The 21,092-nt window shown below is 38.2% G+C and overlaps 1 protein-coding gene and 1 long non-coding RNA gene across 2 annotated transcripts; one reads left to right on the forward strand and one right to left on the reverse strand.

Moving 5' to 3' along the window:
* Positions 1–1,857: 1,857 nt before the first annotated feature.
* Positions 1,858–7,319, forward strand: LOC103998431 (uncharacterized). The gene is made up of 9 exons (XM_009419905.3): positions 1,858–2,046; positions 2,124–2,303; positions 2,390–2,465; positions 3,051–3,171; positions 3,251–3,368; positions 5,146–5,237; positions 5,406–5,475; positions 5,588–5,670; positions 6,952–7,319. Exons 1-9 carry the CDS (start codon positions 1,936–1,938, stop codon positions 7,037–7,039), a joined length of 939 nt encoding a protein of 312 aa, XP_009418180.1. The 5' UTR covers positions 1,858–1,935; the 3' UTR covers positions 7,040–7,319.
* A 1,908-nt stretch (positions 7,320–9,227) lies between these two features.
* LOC135593472 (uncharacterized) lies at positions 9,228–17,343 on the reverse strand. The gene is made up of 2 exons (XR_010479626.1): positions 17,202–17,343; positions 9,228–9,447 (listed from the first exon to the last, which is right to left on the reverse strand). It is a non-coding gene; the product is annotated as an uncharacterized LOC135593472 (long non-coding RNA).
* Positions 17,344–21,092: the final 3,749 nt, after the last annotated feature.

Genomic DNA, 21,092 nt, shown 5'->3' on the forward strand with positions numbered 1-21,092 from the left:
TATATGACTTAAAAGAAGTTAAAAGGGTACGAAAATTTATTAGGAAAGTGGATAGGTCCTTATTTAGGTTTGATAGAGGAATAGGGGTTACTGATACCTTATATGCCCGTACAGGCTTTCGATGAGAGTTCCTATTCTCCTTAAGGAAGGAGCTTAGTGTATCTCCAAATGGATTCATCTCAAGATCCTCTATGACATCATCTCAAGATCCTCTATGAGGAGAAAATAGATTTGATCACTAATGAGTTAGTTTGATTCACCTATTTCCCATGCGGTGTAGTAGAATAACAGCCATCAAGGGGAGAGAACGGAGAAAGATCAAGTGACCCCTATCCACTTGAAACCTTAGAAGTTCTGTTGGGAGTAGACTTTGCATGAGGAGCGAGTAAGGAGCTAGGTTTTTGTTAAAGCTATTAGAATTACACCCTTATCCAGAAACCTATCCGCACTTAGAGTCACTTATATTTATCTTTGGTTAATTTTGAGATTTAACATGAGTCGTCTTTTCATAGGCCACCCGCTTAGAAGTTGTCACTCCCACTAATTTAGGATAGAATTAGATAAACCTCATTTATATATCCTAAATAGTGATAACAGTCTCTATATAGATCCTAACAAAATATCTATATTCTATTCTAAGAAATGTAATATCTACTTTAGAGGATTTTCCTAAAATAGAAATGTGGGATAAACAAGCAATGAAGATAATGTGGCAACACGATTACCAAACTTTGTGTGCTGATTGATCCCAAGACATAGACATATTATGATTTGTTGGTATCCATTTATAAGAGGTCAATTCATGGCTTGATTTACTTGTAAGAATTTTTTTTAAAAATGATTACTTCACATATGAATGAATAAAGGAAGACGTTAAAAACAAATTTAAAATCCCAATATTAGTGATGGAGGGGAGGACATTTTTTCTGTATTGTTTATGACCCAAAACCTTCAGCTATATGTTGGGCTTAAATTCATACAAGCATTGCTCATTCTTCCTTTAGTTTAGTTTGGTTGTCATTGAACCTCTTTAAACCATCTGGCAGCTTGGATGGAATTTAGGTATTCATCACCTCTGATGCAAAACAAGTTAGGAGAAGTGTGTATTTGCAAGCAACATTTTTCTGCTGCCCCTCGTTTAAAGAAAATAGTTGGCACATCCAATCTGATGCATTTGTATGTTCCATTGATTAAAAAGGTTAAGATACATATATTTCTTTATTAATGACTATTCAGACACCTAGATTTTTTTTATTTTATATATCTAATATTAATAGAACTAGTTTGTAGACTTACAATAAATATACTTGAGTTAAATATTTTGAACATATGATTCAATTATAAAAGCTAAAACTTATGTATAAGAAATATCCTACCTACCTCATCATAGAACTACACTCATAATATAGGGAGCTTATATATCAAAGCATTATAGTATGTAAATTTGTGTCAAGAAATCAATAGAACAGGCCGAAATACCGTATCAACCGTCGATCACGGACTATCCCAATCTCAATCGTACGAGTGCATTAAGACTGAGGGAGGAGTCGTCCCCACTTCCAACCATTGGTCGTTGATCCTCTTGTGATGCATAGGAAAGCCCAATCACGCGATTCCTTGATCGCGTCTTCTCTCGTGACGCCGATTCTACACAATTGGGTATCGTGCCTAAGGTCGTGGACACTCAGTGTGGTTCCTTCTATACGGATGTATGTGGATTCTGGTCCAAACCCGATAAGAGGTCCGGCGAAAATTAGCGCACCCGTTTAACAGACCCGACCCGATTCTTCGCCTCTGTTCCCGTTCGTGTGTATTTGGCTTAAAAGAGCACCCGTTAACAGACCCGACCCGATTCTTCGTCGTTGCCCCGAGTCGGCATGTTTTGGAAATCCCAAAACAAACCAATTTAGGGTTAGGGTATTACCACCCACAACCATGGCGGGCGCCGGAATGCACCCGTACCACCAGCAGTGGGCGCCTCCACCTGCCCCCGCGGTGGCGCCTCCCATGCCCGTCGAGGTCCCCAACCGCCCCCCTGGCGACGAGGTACGCGCTCTTCCGCCGCCGCCATGCCCTTCCCCTAGGTGCCGCTACAAATTGAATATTTCCCTCTTATTTCGAAGATTCGAACGATCTTCATCACTGGTCTCCCCGTGGACGTAAAGGAGAGGGAGCTCCATAACTTGCTGAGGTGGTTCCCGGGCTTCGAGGCATCCCAGATCAACTTCAAGGCAGAGCAACCCATGGGTTTCGCTCTTTTCTCTACGGCGCAGCATGCCGTGGCTGCCAAAGATGCGCTTCAGGTGATTTACATGTCTCTCGCGGTCGGGCTCTTGCCTTTCTTATTCGCGTCCTCTGGCCCTGTTTGATGCCGAGTTCACTCGCCCAGGACTTGGTGTTTGACGCCGAAACGAAGTCCTCCCTGCATACCGAGATGGCAAAGAAGAACCTTTTTGTCAAAAGAGGTGCGCCTTGTTTGCACGCGGCGTCTTTGTTCTAACCACTAGGCCATGCTTATACCACTATCCCTTTCTTCACCTTTGCGTTACATTGCATCGGAAAACTTTACTCTTTCCCATGCTTGTTTCTTAATTGTTTGTAAACCTTCAGGATTCCACAAGTGAAAGAGTCGGGTTGATTGACCTGCCCATTTGCTCTCTTTCATGCGTTAATTAACTAATCAACCTACAATACGATTTTAGTTGCCAGTCTTGGTCTAGTTCTTAAGTATCAATCCCAGAACCTGTTTATGCATGAGCCAATTACCATTATAACTTGCTTTAATGTGCATCTTCGGACTTGTTTGCTAAAATATGCATTTTTATCATTTATCTGATTGATCTAGATCCTTGTATTCTGTACAATTTAAGATCAACATCTGACGTATCTTGGTTGATGATTTTTTTATTAGAACATGAATACGCTGGCATGTGCTGTTGCATTAGTTTATTTTGTGCCTTAATTTGTTCTCAACTTTTATCACATAAAAGCTAATGGTTTCTGGGCTTTTGATTTTTGTGTTATTGTTGTCTTTGTTTTTCATTATGTAGGTGTAGTATCTGAGTCGAGCTCTCTTGATCATAGCAAAAGGCTACGAACCGGTGGAGATTATACTCATGCAGGCTATGCAGCTCCTGCTTTTCATCAAGCACCTGTTTGGGGAACCCCAGGGTAAAATCATGGACCTCCGCAAAATTAAATTTTAGCATTTGTGTTTCTAAATAGACCTTTTGTCTTTCAATTGTTTTAGCTATGTTGCACCACATCCACCTGCACCGTACGACCCATATGGAGGTTATCCATTACCTCAAGTAGCCATGCCTACCCCTTCTCCTATGCCAGCACCGAGCCGTTATTCCCCTGTTCAGGTAATTTGTATCATTCTTCAGCCAAAGACAATCAATTTGTCAGATTTTTTTTTCAGAGAATTGAAGTTTTTCATCTCTCTCGTCATGAATTATAATAAATTATATTCCTGTGCAATACAACCCTAATAAACTTTTCTACCTTCATATCTCTGTTGTTATTTTCGTGATTTTCTACCACAATTAATGCCACCTGGGTTCTTTCCCTCAAAAATCTTGAGAACAGTTTTAAGCCCAAAATTAACTTATTGGTGATGATAGGGTCCCAAGTGGGAACTAATTTCTATTTTTTTTAACACTCAATAAGGATGCTTTTCGTGGAATATGAAGAGAGGCCTCATGGATTGCAAAAAGCGAAAACATATTGAATTAACTTTGTTTCTGCACATGCATATGGGATGAAAGAAATTTAAGTGTAAAGAAGGATCCCGAGATGAAAATTTCAGACAAATATCAAAACACTGTCACGAAGACATAGATTAATGATGTTGTGGTCTCCTTTTTAGAAATTAAACCTATAAATGTATAATAAGTTGATTACATGTCCTGGCAACTTGAATTGATGTAGCATTTACTGTAATAGAAGAAATTTTATTGGCAATTCAATTTTGCAGCATTGCAGGTAAAGCTGTGAATTGTTAGATAATTACTTAAAAGTGAATGTGAGAGTTACAAAGGAACTCATCATACTGTAATTTTACTGTCCAGTACAATCTGGTGCTGAAAGAAGATTCTGTGGTAAAATAATGAAAATTTTCTTCTTAATGTAATTTGAGGAAATGTAAGTTGATGAAGATTTGTGAACTTTTATGTTGTATGACACAAGGATTATTGAATTAGGATAATACAGTTACGCTTTCATAGATTTGATGAAGCTTTAGAACAATAGAGTTTTACTAGTTTAGACATATGTACTGTAGGCGAAAACAAATTTTAATTTGTTACTTTGTTTTAGGGTCAATGAGACATATGTACTGTAGGCGAAACAAATTTAAATTTGTTACTTTGTTCTAGGGTCAATGTGTTAGGAGACGAAAGAAAAAATGTATAGCAGAATTATAATAAGAGGTGACTTTCATGGATCTGATGTAGCTCCTGAACATTGAGGTTTAGTGGTTAAGACATATATGCTGTAGGCAAAAGACAATTTTGATTTGCTTGACATTTTGTGTAGGTTGATTTGTAGCACTAGCATAGGAGATTAGAGAATAACCGTATAGAAGAATTATGAAATAAATATACATATATCATCTGAGTGCTGCTGATGGGGCATTTTTGCCTAAACTATTTGTGGGATTTTTTTTATTATTGTTCTTTTGTATTATGATGCTGTTGCTTCTTGCTGGCAAAGGAATGAAAACAAGTCATATGAAGATGGGCTTCTTCATCAAACAAACAAGATCCGGCAAACTCTTGATTGTCAATATCAAGGGTTTGTACAAGTACCTCTGGATTAGATCTAAGTAACCAAGCCATCTTATTAGAAATTAGAAGCCAAAAATATCCTTTGTGCAACTGTTCCATTTTATTGTGTCTGAAATTAAACTCGAAGATCAAAATTGGGGTTTAAAGTGTCACAGTTAATGAAAAAAATTAATATTATTTACTTTGTTATGAAGCTGATACTCTGCTTTGGTTGTTATGAAACATTTTGTTGGGTTTATTGTAACATTTTTTGGCCATTATAGTCTGGGTGCCTATTTAGAGCAATTAAGTGAATTAACCAGTGTAATTTATTTGTATGTTCACTTATATAATTTATTTTATCTCTGATTTCCAGAAAACTAAAGATAATCCTCCATGCAATACTCTTTTCATTGGCAATCTTGGCGAAAATGTAATTGAGGAAGAAGTCAGAGGTCTTTTCAGTGTGTATGAATCTTGACCTTGCTATATGCTTACATGAGGCTGATAAAGGCTGTTGGTCTATACCAATAATGACATTTCACAGTTGCAGTAACACAAATACTTGATTTGGATTTTGTTGAAACTTACTCTAGAATTTTGTTTTGGTTTACTTATTTATTTAGCAAAATGCAGGCAACCTGGCTTCAAGCAGATGAAGATTTTGCGGCAGGAGAGAAATACAGTTTGCTTCATTGAGTTTGAAGTAAGTATATGGAGGAATGTTAAGAAAACGCTGCACCTTTAAATTGTAACTTTGCTGACTAGATTAATTTGTCAACTTTCTCTAAGTGTTTTCTTTATTTTTTCTCATGCAGGATTTAAATAGTGCCACAAATGTTCATCAGAATCTGCAGGGTGCAGTTCTTACTAGTTCCAGTCGAGGTGGCATTCGTATTCAATATCCTTTTTTATTACAGTATTATTTTTCTGAATCGCTATTATTGAGTTGTCTACATGAATTTAGCTAGGTATTGTTGGTGAGAATGAAAGCTTGCTTTTTTTGATTGCCTGTCATGGATTTGAGTTGTAGCAGACAGTCTTTTGTATTCTTGGCTGCCCTTTTTGGTGTAATTGCTTGAAATACTGCTCCTTCTGTTGTTATTATTTGATATTAAAAACAGAGGATATTACCTTGTATGATTGCTTAAAGCAAACATAGGATTGTTGTCACACTCTAAAGAAAAAGCAAATAAAATTTAGTAATGATTCGATATGGTTGGAGTCTCTTATGATTACAACCCGATTGCCACCCATGCTCATCATTTTGTCATTTCTGGTTGGGTTACATTTTCATTAATCTGAGCACAGCTGTTGCAAAGAAAGCCTTCTGTGTGGTTTGCAGAATGTGATTTCAGCCTCCTGATTATAAGCCATGATCACCAATTTATCATTTCTGGACGGTTATGTTTCTCTTGATCTGTCTACAGCTGTTGTAAAAGAAAGCCTTATATTTAATTTGCACATAATGAACCAGCTTTGATCGGATGTATGTGAATTTCTAAGTGGAAATTTGTAATTTAATAATATTATTTGCAGAAGAGACTTACAACCTACAGGATTTTTAGTTGGTTAATCTTAAATAAGCATATTTGTGTGATAATTATTGTTTTCTAGGAACCTACTTTCTCCTTTTTTTAACAACATAGAACAGGTCCTTGATTTTCTGTTCTAGCAGATGTCTGAAGAGTCTCCAAGTGTACCTGATTACGATGAAACTTTTTTCTGCTATACAATTTGAGTGGTGATGCTGAAGTTACTTTCTAATAATTTGAAAAATAATTCTACTAGTCAAATAAGTTGGCTAAGCTTGAGCTAGCACTAAAAATTTACCTAGTCAATCTACGACCAGTGATTACTCAGTCTCTATGTATGTACAATAAGCATTTCTTACCAAACATATTTGATATGCACATTTTTTCCTACTATAGCTCAGATTTTTTGGTGATAATGATTTGTTGGGTGACACTTTAAACACTCAATTTTTTTCTTTGAGAGAATAATCTACCATTATAAGCATTATAAGGATGTATATTCTCAGTGCATTTTGTTGTACTTAGATGATCCCCCTTTCAACAAGCGTTTATGTTTTCATTGTGTAAACTTCTGCATTTTAGTATGTGATCTAAGCTTCTGTTCCTATGTTATTGTATCTTGAACTGCTTTTCTTGACTTTTCAAACATTTTCAAAGAACCCTTTTGGGCGTCGGAAGGACTCAATCAGTGGTGCTTCATCTGAACCTAATGGAGTTCCTACTTATCAGCAGTAATTAAAGGGATGTGTTTTTGCTCTTTTTGCTCAATCATGAAGACTATGGAACAGGAACAGATTGCATTATGGGAATTATAGTGTTGCATCAAACTTTATAAGCTCCCATCAGCATCCTTGTGTGAATGAACCTGGTGGTCATGAGTGCCATTAGCATCTTTCATGAGGCACAGATACTTGTATGGCATCATGATCTGTTGGTAGTTGTGCATTGGCATCATGAACATGGATAATGTTAATCTATTTGCTGTTTATATTGTTCACAGTGATCTGCTTTTTTATTGTGCATTGGCATCAGCGAATTTCTAGTTTATCTGTGCAGTTGAACAACCAATTTTGTCTAACCAATTGTACAGAGGAAACCAGACATTCTTGCATAGTTATGCAACTTAATCTTCTCGCAACTAGCCTTTTGCAATTACATTGAAGAGAAATGCCCAAAATCATGACATGGCATGGCATGACATATCATAGCTGCAGACCATGGGCCATACAATTATCATCAATCCACATTCAGCAACTCATCATCCATGCTTTTGCTTAGCATGAAACTGATTAGTATGTTTTTGCCTCCAGGCTTGCATAAAGCTATAATTGGCTGGGTTTGGTGGTGCTAGTTTGTTTGCAGAATATTTTGAGACGGAGAATATATCAGTGGTATGATCTGGGGAGTCAGAGTTCAGACTGCTGAAAGCTCCCAAGTTTCGGCATAACCCTGTGGCGAATGAGATGTTTCACCTGGAGTTGTAGCTCCTGTTCTAAGGTGACTTGACACTAATACCATAAGCTTTTCATTTTATTGCAAGCTAGTTGCAGGCCAGTTGGAACATTAGCAACATAGCTAAGGTTTCTGTTCACATCACTCCTTTTCATTATCTCACCCTAGTTATTGGCAACCAAGTTATGACTGTAAAACATGGTCAATGCACAGCCGACACAATTTTCAGTTGGCATGGTTGGTCATATGAGGAAAATATTGTGTGTCTTTTTGAACACAACATAGGTGGAAAATATTAACATATCTCAACTTGGTTTATTGGTATCCTTTAGCAAATTCTTGTAGTCCAAAAGTCATTTTGGAAAAGAACAATTCTAAGTGCTTTTGCCAGAGTTATTAGGAAGGGCTCACTTTATTGCTTGTTGATTCTATATTTGTTTTGTGCAGCACAGGATAAATTGGTCTCATGGAATTTCTTTGAATTTATGAGAAGCTTAATTTGGTTGGTTGCTTTATATCATATATAGCAAATGCTCTGTTGAAGTTTATATATATATAGGAATGAAGATAAACAGGACTAGAAGGAAGAATTGTGTTCTTTTACCTATTTCTATGAATTACTTTGTAACCTGCATCATTAGGAGGTTGGCTTCTGGTGTGTCTGCGAGTGATTTCTCTCTCCAGCATATTCTTCTTTATATATATATATATATATATATATATATATATATATATATATATATATATATATATATATATATATATATCAGCATTAGCCAAATAGATAAAACAGTATCATCATTAGCACGATGACGTGTACTTGATGCATTTTTATGAAGCTGCACGGCATATCAATTTGTATTTTCTTATGTTTCTTATTTATATCTGCAAACTTCTCTTAGCATCACATAAATGCATTATTGAGGCAAATGATATCATCTATATAGTCAGTCCACCTTGAAACTATTTTTTGGTCAACCAAACGCCCCCTTCGCCATTTTTTTTTGAGTTTCCAAGTCTTTCATTGAAACCAAAGGGAATAAAAAAAAACCTATGCACTGGCTTACAAGCTAGGGTTGGTTCCTTTGCCAAAAAGATTGACCGTCCGTGTAGCTCTCTCCATGGACGAGCACGACTCTTTCCGTGGTCACTTAATTAATTAAAATTACTTTTTTATGAAAAAATATATATCTGCCTTTTGTGGGACCAAATGGCGAGATTTAAAAAAAAAAAAAGTACATTTCTTCTATCAGCCTCCGAGACCCAACAGTTACTGCCTATATATATATATATATATATATATATATATATGTCATGGTTCTTCCTGTGCTCAAATGTAGCACCAAAAGAAAGATGGATTAAGATGACAAACATATGAAGCCAGTCATAAAAGTGCATTGGAGCCTAACAGCCTCTGAGACACAAGTAATAATAATCACAATGTATTTGCAAGCTTGAGGCATCAATCAAATAAATAAAAGATGTAAATTGCACATTGAAATCTTATTATATTAAAATTGAAAGTTGGTTAATTCCCAAAGGCCAGTGGTTTCAGATGTACCAACTTGATCAAACACTTTTATTTCCTGCAACCTGGAAAATGCAATCCAGTCCTTGGATGAGAATTTGACAAGCAATCCAGTCCGAAGAGAGCTTCAGCCCTTATTCTGCATGTGAATCTGAACGTATCGCTGCCCAGCAAAATAAACAAATTAGCACAGAGAAATTTATCAACACATAAAAAGTAAGAAGAACAAATTTTAAGAATCGAAGACTGTATCAGTGACAATTAACATTTTTTGGTGGAAATGTTATGGAGTAAGGGTTTCCAGACAAACACCTTGATTATAGTGTTAACAACAAGAAGCAGCCAAAAAATTGTTATGCAGTAAGAAATATCCTTGGGGAGGAAATTTTATGGCGATTAATTTACTTTTAGACGAATCTGCCACACCAGACCAAGATTGCATTCATTTCAAATCATGGTTCTTCCTGCCCTCCTATTCCATATGCTCAATGCTCTTTATCATATTTAAATTGGCTAAGTAGACATGACTACAAGTTGGTGTTTAACTGAACCAACACCAACTTTAAAAGATGTGTGCTACAACCTAAATTTCTATAAGCTGGATCAAGCAAAAACATACAAAACCAAAGCAAAACATGCTGCCAAGCATATGTACAAGCATGCAAAAATAACAAACAGTTCGTTGAGCGAAGATGTTGCGGGTGTGCGACGATCATTCGTGATATTCTCCCCCACTTAAAGTATTGACACTCATCGACGCTTGTTGATAGGCTTTGATGACTATTTCTTCATGCTGTAAGGCATCTTCAAGCTCCCAACTAGCTTTTGTTCAGGAAAGCTTTCGCCATTTCACTAGGTATTCGGTTTGCTCCGCTCCGTTAGGTAGCTTTGCCTTGTGCTCCGCTAAGATGGTTTCAACTCGCTTCTCGTAGAAGACTCTGGTGGGGGGTAGCCAATTTGGAATTGAGGTGGTAGCCATGTTGGAACACTTCAGAAAACATCCTACGGATCTGAGTGGTAGGCTTTCAAGTTGATTGCGTGGAAGACATTGTAAATTCTGAGCTACATCGGCAATTGCAACTTATAGGAGACATTGCCTACCCTTTTGATAATTGGGAAGGGTCCTTCGTACTTGCGCATCAATCTCTTGTGCACTTTATGCCTAAAGAACTAGAGTAATGCTCGTTGGAGCTTCACCAACACTGGCCAACTTTAAACTCCTTTGATCGCCTTCCAGGTCTGCCCATTTTTTCATCTTTTTGACCGCCTTCTCTAAGTAAGCTCGCATAATATCTGTATTTCGATGTCATTCCTTGATAAAGTCATATGCTGACGGACTACTCCTGGTATAACTAATCGCCAAGGTGTGAGGAGTCGATGGCTGCTGTCCCGTAATGATCTTGAAGGGGCTTTTGTTGGACGCAAAGCTCCGTTGCAAGTTGTAGAAGAATTAGGCAATGTCCAATAGCTTCATCCAATCCTATTGGTTGGCACTCACATAGTGCCAAAGATATTACTTAAGGAGCGAATTTATTCTTTCAATTTGGTCATCCGTTTGAGGGTGGAGGCTTGTGGAGAAGTATAACTTGACCCTAACAATTTGAATAGCTCAGTCCAGAATCATCTCAAGAACCGTGCATCTCGATCACTGATGATACTATGTGGAACTCCCCAATACTTTACAACATTCTTCATCATCAACTTTGTCGCCTCTCTGCTGAACAGTGTAGGGGGGCAGCAATGAATGTTGCATACTTTGAAAACTGATCGACCACCATGTGTACCGATCCAAGTCCCCCTACTGCCAACACGCTTGATAGGAAGTCCAGGGAAATGCTCTCCAACGACCTTACTGGTACGAGAAACGACTCCAAAAGTCCCATCGGCTTTCGTTGCTCTACTTTATCTTGTTGGCAAGGCACGTTCGAACATATTCCTCCACAACAATCTCCATCTTCGACAAATAAAAGCCCTTCTCTACGAGAGCTAGTGTTCAGTGAATGCCCGGATGTCCCACCGAAAAGGAATTATGACACTCTCTCAAGAGTTCACGTCTCAAATTGTCCACCCGAGGAACATAAACCCTATTCCCTTTGGTGTAGACGAGTCCCTCCTGGACCCAAAATCGTCGTGTCTTGCCTTCTTTGATTAATTGCATCAGAATTATCGCTTGGGGATCACCGTGCAGTCCATCCCTGATCCTAGAAAAGAAGTTAGAGTGCAACTAACTTGCTTGGTCTCTGCCTTCCAACTGCATGGCATTCATCAGCTCCACTTTTCGGCTCAATACATCGACCACGACATTTGCTCTTCCGGGCTTATACTCCATTAGCATATCAAACTTAGCTAGGAAGTCTTACCATCGTGCTTGCTTTAGGGAGAATTTCTTTTGAGTTTAGAAGTAACTCAATGCAATGTTCTTCAACCTTAGCACAAATCACGATCCGAGAAAGTAGTGCTGTCAAACTCGTAGACAGTGAACCACCGCCGTCATCTCCTTCTCGTGCACTGGATACCGCAACTTGATCTCGTTGAGCTTGTGACTCTCATAGACCACCGGGTGACCCTCCTGCATGAGTACTTCTCCAATAGCAAAGTCTGAAGCATACATATGGACTTTGAAGGGCTTCCCATAGTCCGACAATTTGAGTACCAGTTCCTCCAACACAGTAGACTTTAGGTCTTGGAATGTCGTTTCACATTTGTCGAACTATCACCAAGGCAACTCCTCCAACAACTCCATTTGTGGAGCTGCGCACTTTGAATACCCAGCTATGAAGCGTCGATAATAGTTGACGAAACCAATGAAGGATCTCAACTCCAGTACCTTCTTTAGGGTTCGCCGTTCCGCCATAGCTTGCACTTTTGATTTGTCCATCCAAATGGAATCGTCACCGATTCGGTGTCCGAAGAGCAAAATCTCTATCTGAGCAAAGTAGCACTTCGCCCTTTTCACGAATAGAGTGTTCTCCCTAAGAACCTTGAAAATTGTTCGAATGTGCTCGACATGCTCCTCGAGCGTTTGGCTGTAGACACAATATCGTCCAAGTAGACAACCACAAACTTGTCCAAATACCCTTTGAATAATTGGTTCAAGAGAGTGTAGAATGTAGCCAAAGTTTTGGTTAAGTCGAAAGACATCACAAAGAACTCAAACACTCGATACTTGGTCATATAGGTAGTCTTCGCTTCATCGCCTGCAGCAATGCACACCTACTAGTAACTTGACAAAAGATTGAGTTTAGAGACATATTTTGCTTTGCCCAGTTGGTCGAATAACTCCGTGATAAGCAGGATAGGATACTTGTTCTTCAACGTCACCTTGTTAAGGCTCGATAATCGACGCATAATCGAAGGCTCTCATCTTGTTTCTTTTAGAAGAGGACTAAAGCTCCGAATGGTGCTTTAGAACTACAGATGAGACCACCGCTTAGTAGTTCATCTAATTGTTTCCTGAGCTCTGCCAACTTTGGAGGGGGCATGCAGTATGGTGGTCTCGCTAAAGGCTTCACTCCGGGCTCCAACTCGATGTGATGATCCACACCTCTACGTGGCGATAGAGCTTTTGGCAACTCGGGTGGCATGACATCTGTGAACTCCTTCAAAACATTTGCCACCACAACAGTTTCATGAATGGCCTCCCCATCAATTGGCTCCAACTTTATAACGGCCACAAAAGTTAATTCACCATATCGTACCCCCTTCTTCAGTTGTAAAGCTGATATCTGTTTCGGGTCCTTGGTTCCTCGAGAAACCAGAACCACGTAAGAGTCATCACCTCCTATTAGGCATAGGGAGTTTAGGAACGACTTTGGAACAAATTTTGCCGCATGCATGAACTCCATTCTAAGAATCACTTGAAAGTCATCCAGTGGCACCACCATCATGTTTGTGCTTCCGCTCTATGTCCCGATCTTGATAGGCACCGCCTTTGTTAGCCAGAGATCTGCTCAGCCTCTGAGTTCACTGCCTTCATCTAACTTGGGTTATTCTCCAAGTTTAACCCTAGTTGTCTTACTTCTCGGTTGACAATAAAATTGTGGGTAGCGCTCGTGTCCACCATCGCACGGGTTGTTTGGCCATTTAGCTTGATGTCCACGTATATCAGCTCACCGCTCTCTGCTTTATGTGGTTTTATCTTCAAGTTCTCTCCCACTTGACCCCACAACGCATTCAACAAACGCATTACTCTCATCCGGGGCTCTTGCGACTCATCATCATCGCTGTTGGATTCCGAACTACTCGAACTAAGGGCGACAACCTTACCCTTGTCCAATTTAGGGGGTGAATTGAACTTGTTAAGGCATTTGAGTGCTTGTTTTTGTGGGCACTCCCACACAATGTGTGGTCCTTTGCACAAGAAGCATCCGCTAGGTTTTGGGGCCTTGCCTTTTGAGCTTTAGCCCTTTGTGGAAACTCTTTTTCTTTTGTTTACCCCTAGACTCCTTCCGTTAAGGATATTTAGGTGGGTGATTTCCTGGAGATTGTTTCTTCTTCCACGAGTCCTCCAAGGAAACTGAACCTTTCTATGATCGCAATTGCCCTGATCACATCGATGACATTCCTTCGATGCAGTTCCTATTTTGCCTACGACTTCAGGCCATCGAGGAAGCTGAACAACTTATCCTTCTCAGATATGTGTTGTATGTCCAGCATCAGTGCGGAAAATTGCTTCACGTAGTCTCGAATAAAAGTATTTTAGCGGAGTTGTCTTAGCTTCCTTTTTGTGACGATCTCTGTGTTTTCGAATAAAAACTGAGTTCTCAACTCCCGCTTAAGTCCTCCCATATGTCACTCGACACCAACCTTGTTGGATCTCCTCCCAACAGCTTCACCACCAAAGTTATGCATCCTCATTCGGATACATGAGTACTATCAAAACTTTGATTTCTTCATAATCGGGCCCCGTAGCTCAGAAGTATTGTTCAATGTCAAATAGAAAATTCTCGAGCTCTTTAGCATCCCTAGCACCCCCATAGCAATACGACTCGGGTGCCCTTAAGTTTTGTGGCAACAAAATGCAAGTGTTGCTCCCTCCCGCATTAAGAGCCCATGTGAACAATGTCACCCTGGACATGAGTTCCACCACGACTTCGTGTAGATGTTGCATAGAGTCTTTGGTGTCTTTCGTAAGTTGATCGACCAAGGACTCAACCTTGTTGATCCGAGATTCAACTTCTTCTTGCGAGCTCTCTACCCTAAGAAACCTTCGTTGACCTTGGTAGAGTTCCTCTAAACTAGATTCAAGAACTTCAAGGTGGGTTTCCACCATTGAGTCTCTCCTTGTGGCATATTCTCTCGGTTGGCGCTTCAGATTGCGCCTCCTATGCTCGCGGAGAATTGTCAACTTCTCGCTCGTCTTGTTTGTTTTCATGCTCATCTTGAGCAACTCCAATAGCATGAAAGCAAGTTTGCACTTACAACCTATTTGCGATTGCTTGAGGCAATGGTTCGACTTGCCCCATCTTGCTCGATTCGCCAAGATGCTTCGCCATAACAAGATTGCGAAACTTCTTTGTTGTTTGCTCGAATTACTTGCCCGCTCTGATACCACAATGTCACGGACTTACCTGAAATTTCCTAAGTCGTGAGGCACTCTTGCGATAAAGTCATGGACTTAGCTAGAGTTGCTTAAGCCATGAAGCACCCTTGCGCCAACTTCTCGGACTTAGCTGGGATTGCTAAAGTCATGAAGCGCCTTTGCGTTATGTATTCGTAAAGGGTCAACCTATTTACAACCTCGCTCAGGTCCCGTAGGACCTGTAAAAAGAGCAAGTTGATTAATTTGAAGGCGAGCGACGGACAAGTCCCGACGTCTCGCGAAGAGGGTAGATTTACAAGCAATTTAGCAAATACTCGGTGTGCAAGAGAGAAAAGAAAAGAAGGAAAAAACAAGGATTTAGAAGACAAAACGAACAATCACAAGTCCATAAACGATTACCCACCGGGTGTTAGATGCGATGGCAAGTTCCCATCAACTTAACGTGTGAACTTGTGTAAATCAATCAATGCCCCACACTACCCTGAAGCCCCATCCACCCTTGTGCCACCCGGGGGGTTTCAGGAGCCTGAGCTAGCTGACGTTTCGCGCAACACTGTGGTTTGGGGAAAACAAGTTGTGGCACACGAAAACGAAGCCATTTTGGGTCAGGTGGTGCACGATTGCACTACAATGCTACAAACTATTCTTGCTTACATTTTTCAAGCAAAAGCACACAAAATCAAGACAAACCAAGCATTTGTACAAGTATGCAAAAATGATAAAAAAAGGTTCGTTGAGCAAAGATGTTGCGGGTGTACAACAACCGTTCATGATAGTACAACAGTATACCACCCAACACGGGTGTTTGATAGGGGACCAATACAGGCAATCCATATCGATTTGTTGGCATGTCCTATTATATCATGTGCCGATACATTGGTACAAATTGGTATGTATCATACCAATGGCTAGTCAGCATACAGTTATGGACCGATACGGTGAACCATGACTTTTAGAGTCGGTATACAAGTATGGACATTGAGGAAGAAGAATATGAACCCTTAGGGAAAGAATTCAACAAATGAAGGACCATTTCTATTTCTTCACAATAGCTACCGGAGATGGACGCTGAAGTGAGATGGCTTTTGTTGTAATGCACCTTGTTACTAGTAGTTGCTACTTAACAGATTTATGCCACAAAATATAAAGAGAAATACGTTATAAAATTACAGAAATAAAGGAAAAAAAAGTCAGAACGAAAGAAAGAGTCCATTAGCCACAAGAGAAACATGCACACCAGATCTAGCCCTTTCAATAGTAGAAACCCCATAAATTCTTGTCACTCCACTTTCTCAGCCAGTCTTATGATTGCAGCCAATAGATTTACAGCAACTACATACAATTTCTAACAGCTCTAGCTTTAGTTCTTTGTAAAAGGTTCACTTTCACACTTCTCCTTTATTGCCTATATCATTAAGAAGTTGTCATGCATTCAAAATTGTAGTTACATGGAGAAGCAAGTGGTTAAGGATGCAAAGGTGCATTTTGAATTAAAATGAGTGATCCAATCAACAACGTCTACAAGTAAGAACCTATTGTTGCTCCCTCGTGCTATGGCCACCCAACTTAATACATCATAGAACAACTAATGAGGTAAAATGCTTGATTTCTAATAAATCTTAAAAACTTTCCATGATCAATTAGACAAGAAGAGAAAAATACTTTGATTGCCCCTAAAATACTGAAAAGAATGTTGTTGTTTATTGTCATCTCCACCATAGACATACATTGTTAACATGTGATGTCAAACTAACAGTAGTCATCCATATGCAAAACTATCTCCTGAGTTTCAAAGACATCTCTTTTGCTCCAATACAAGGAGCAATAAATGAGGAAATAGAATACCTGAAGACATCGGAAAGGTTGCAATTTAGAAACGTCATTGCGCTCAATAACATCTCCGCTGCCTCTCAGCACACTGTCTTAATCTAACGAATAAAGATCATCCACAAAAGAAAACCTAATCCCTAATTAATCACACTGATAGTTAATCCGTGGTGAACGAACCGAAACCACAACCACCAATTGTCGAAGCCCGATCACTAAGTGATCCATAGATGAAGTCTCGAAGAAGGAAGAAAAGAACAAGATTCTGAACAGAATCATATTATAATTTCATACTAAATCCCCAAAAGAAAATCCAATCGTTTACTCGCTCATGCTCGCCATGGTATAGCCACTCGAACCATATTGACGTAAGTCATGTCCAAGCCATGATCTTTCTTTTAGAACAAACCCTAAATGAAGCCGATTTAACTATCACGATAGATTTAGCACAATAAACTCAAGCAGATCCATCGTGATACGAATAGGCGGAAACAACAGATCAATCCGAGGAATTACTGGACAACATCATCACGAAGGGGTTCACTCACAGGACTTCTCGGGCTTGCCGTTGGCCCATTTGGAGACTGCGAAGTGAACCTTCTCCCGGGCGGCGGCCTCTGATCGGTAGGGCTCCTTGAGGCAGCCCCGAACGAGGGACGCGCAGATGTTGGAGTAGGTGATGTACGTCATCCCCGCCGCTCTCCAGAATGGAACCGCCGCCGCCGTACTCGCCATCGCCTCTGTCTCTCTCTCTCTCTCTCTCTCTGTCTCTGTCTCTCTCTGGGGCTTTTCGAAAACTGGCCGTAATGGCTTACTTTTATTTATTCTTTGGCGCATCATCGAGGTTAATTTTGTCAATTGCTGTCAATATGGACCGAATTAAATAGTTGTTGAAATGGGCCGAAAGACTTAAGCCCGGTTTTAGTGGCAAATTAACCCAATGCTTGTCCTGTGATAAAAAAAAAAAAAAAAAAATATATATATATATATATATATATATATATATATATATATATATATATATATAATGATGAACTAATTAGTAGTATAAAAACAGTACGACTTATTGGTATTGTAACAACAATAATAAGCCATAGTATCCCAACTTATTATTATTTATACAAATTGATATGCGATAAATTAAAGGCATGAAAAAGATGCGCTGACATTAAAATGTTAAGACATATATATATATACATATATACATGTATATGTATATGTATATGTACATGTACATGTACATGTAGATGTACATGTACATGTACATATATATATTTATATGTATATATATGTATATGTATATATACATATACATATATATATGTATGTATATGTATGTATATGTATGTATATATATATATATATATATATATATATATATATATATATATATATATATATATATATATATATATATATATATATATATATACATACATATATTGCTTGGGTAAAAAATAAAAGGTGAATCATTGTTAATATTAAGAATAAAGTAAAAGGCAAAGATGAAATTGTGTAAACAAAAAAAGGTTATGAACAAAATATGAAAATGTTTTGCTGGTAGAATAATTTTTCAAAAATTTTGTTGCAGGAGAGAAATAGTAAAAATATAAAAATGGATAAAAGGAGTTTGCTGGTAATAAATAAATAAATAAAAAACAAAATATGCTTTGGGCAAATTCTCAGAAAAAGTTTTCATTTTTAAAAATTTTGGTAAAGCATTTTTACTTTTCAGAAAAACTATTTTGCTTTTTTGTAAAATCAGTTCGTCCCACTTAGGGTTAAACCGGATAAAGAACCAGTAGTTGTAACTGAATCAATTCCACTGTAATGTCCATCAGCCTCCCTAATCGACACGATCTTTGGTCTACCCATCAACCTCCTTAATCCACTTTATCTATCTCGATCATCAACCGCTTCTCTCTTCCATCGTGTCCATCATTTCCCTATTCCAACATCACCAAGGAGCATCGAGTTCCCTATACTCTCATTAGCAGCATCGAGTTCTAGCATTCCAACGCCTGTTGAAGGGTTTCGACATTACAGCAATATCTTTGTTCGAGTGGAGGAGGTCCTCAAAAGTTCTAACGTGAAAGTATACCACCCCTCTCGACGACATCTCTGGTATGGGATTGATTGCCTCTAAATCATTTATCAGGTATCTCTCTATTTCTACCCTAACAATCATGTCGTTTTTGACCTTTGGAAGAAAAGTAATCTGATCCGGTAGAATAGCTTCGAATCTCTCATATCAATTTACCCTTTAGTTCGTTCTCACCTTCGAAGCCAACCACATTTGCAGACCAATTGGTTGTTGAGAATGGAGTATATATAAATAATGTATATGTGCTAGAATTTCATATTTATGGTTTGATTTAGGTAGGTAGGTTCTTACGTATATTCTTTTTTATAATTAATTTGATTTAATTTATTTTTAATAATTTATTGATTTCATCTTTGTAATTTCTTCTGTTAGTAAACCTGGAGTAGCATATTGTGTATGAATCAAACTAATTCTGGTTGAATGGTTACTTTACTGGTTCTAGTTTTGTTGTGCATTTTCATTATTTTTTTCTGTAGCACCGACTAAGCATAGTGAAAGGTAAAATTGGCCTCAATATCACTAAAAGAGTATGTTATATGGATATTATACATACGATATTTCATCATTTCCTTGATATCACTAATATAGTTTATTTTTTGCATATTGTTATCAATAATGCTAGAACAAAAGGATGAAAATAATATGTTTCTAATAAATGGAGTCCAATTATCGTTGTTTTCAGATGGTTCTCTTTTCCTTAATCTATCAAACACTAGAAAACAAATTGATATGAAGATAAAGTCATCTAGGTATATTACTTAAAAATATTTTTCATTTGAAGTATCAACATGTGGGGCATAAAAAAAGCTAATGATTTCATTACATCCATATGAAGATGATGTATCAATGATGGACTTTTGTCGTATATATATTTGCATGTGTCTTATTTTATCAGAGTAATTATGAGGTGCTACCATCAATTGTATTAATCACTGACAATCTGAAAAACTTTGAATATGTTTAATTAGATGAAGATTTTTTTTGTTACCTATTTATTTAAGAGGCTATCTTCCCTTATCGTCGGTTACTTACATAAATATATCTAGTTTATGAAATACTATATTAGTAATTTGGCATAATATAAATTGATCTTAACATATACATGAATTTTGATAAGGGTGCTTTTGTGAGTGAAAATAGTCGATTCTTATATTGAATTAAAAATAATTATAAAATATTATTAAAAATATAATCTGAACAAGTATTTATTTTCAAATTCAGATTTATAATTATAATTATTTTTTAAAACTCATCCTAATTATCATATTTTATTATTTATATATTATTAAAGAGTTACAACCTTTGTAATGTGATGCACGATTAAATTCAACTAATTTACTAGTAATTGAGTTTTTAGCTTATGAAATTTCAATACACGCTGAGGTACCAACTACTAAGATATTACTTGTATATTTCTCTGATTAGTCACACAATTTGTAGTTTTTGTTGAGATAACTAGGTAATTAATTATTTTTCTATTCTATAGAAATAAACTCATGAACCTTTACTATATGTATGGATGATGTCCCACATGAGTAACCTAGTATACGTTGTTGAATCTCGTATTTTGATGATGAAATCACTTGATATATGTTTATGATTTAATATGCGTGTTGTGTGATGTAGGATGCTTCGATCAGGATGAGACAATTAAAGCAGAAAAAATCATGTTGTGCCGGAGGAACATGTTAGAAGATTGGACGTCGGGCCGATGGATCGGTCGACGTATTGATAGAAAGCTTCGGGTCGTGGGCTCGGGCATCGGGCCAAGAAGAGCGGGTATTGCGCCAAGGATATCGGAGTTACGGAGTCAACTGGCCGATTGGGCAATAGGCCATAGGAGAGAATGATACGCCGAAGAATCGGACGAAGCATCAATGGACCAATGACATGCCGGACAACTTGATTAATGCTTAGTATTAATTGTCTAGATCGAAGTTTTGTTTTATATGTGCAGGATTAACTACAATGGATGTAAGACATGCAGTAGGAGTTGTACCAGAGTCAAGACTATGATCACGTTGGGAGTTCGAGAGTTTGACGAAAGTTCGGACGGTCGTTAGAGGTTCTGCGGGAACAAATTCGAAAAGTCCAAGAGCTTACCAAAAGAAGCTCGTCGGAACTCGCCAAGTGGATCATCACAAGTCCACGAGTTTGCCGGAAGTCCACAAGAGCATCACCGATGGTTCATCGGATAATCGACGGAAGTTCGCCGGAAGAAGTGATTGACGCACCGAAGCAAGTTGCAGTATATGTCTTAAGAAATATCGTAGTTAGCATGTAGATTAAGTTGGGAATGGGAGGTGATCCAATTAACTTAATCTGGGGGCAATTG

The sequence above is a fragment of the Musa acuminata genome, chromosome BXJ1-9 (assembly GCF_036884655.1).
Source record: "Musa acuminata AAA Group cultivar baxijiao chromosome BXJ1-9, Cavendish_Baxijiao_AAA, whole genome shotgun sequence".
NCBI lineage: Eukaryota > Viridiplantae > Streptophyta > Magnoliopsida > Zingiberales > Musaceae > Musa > Musa acuminata.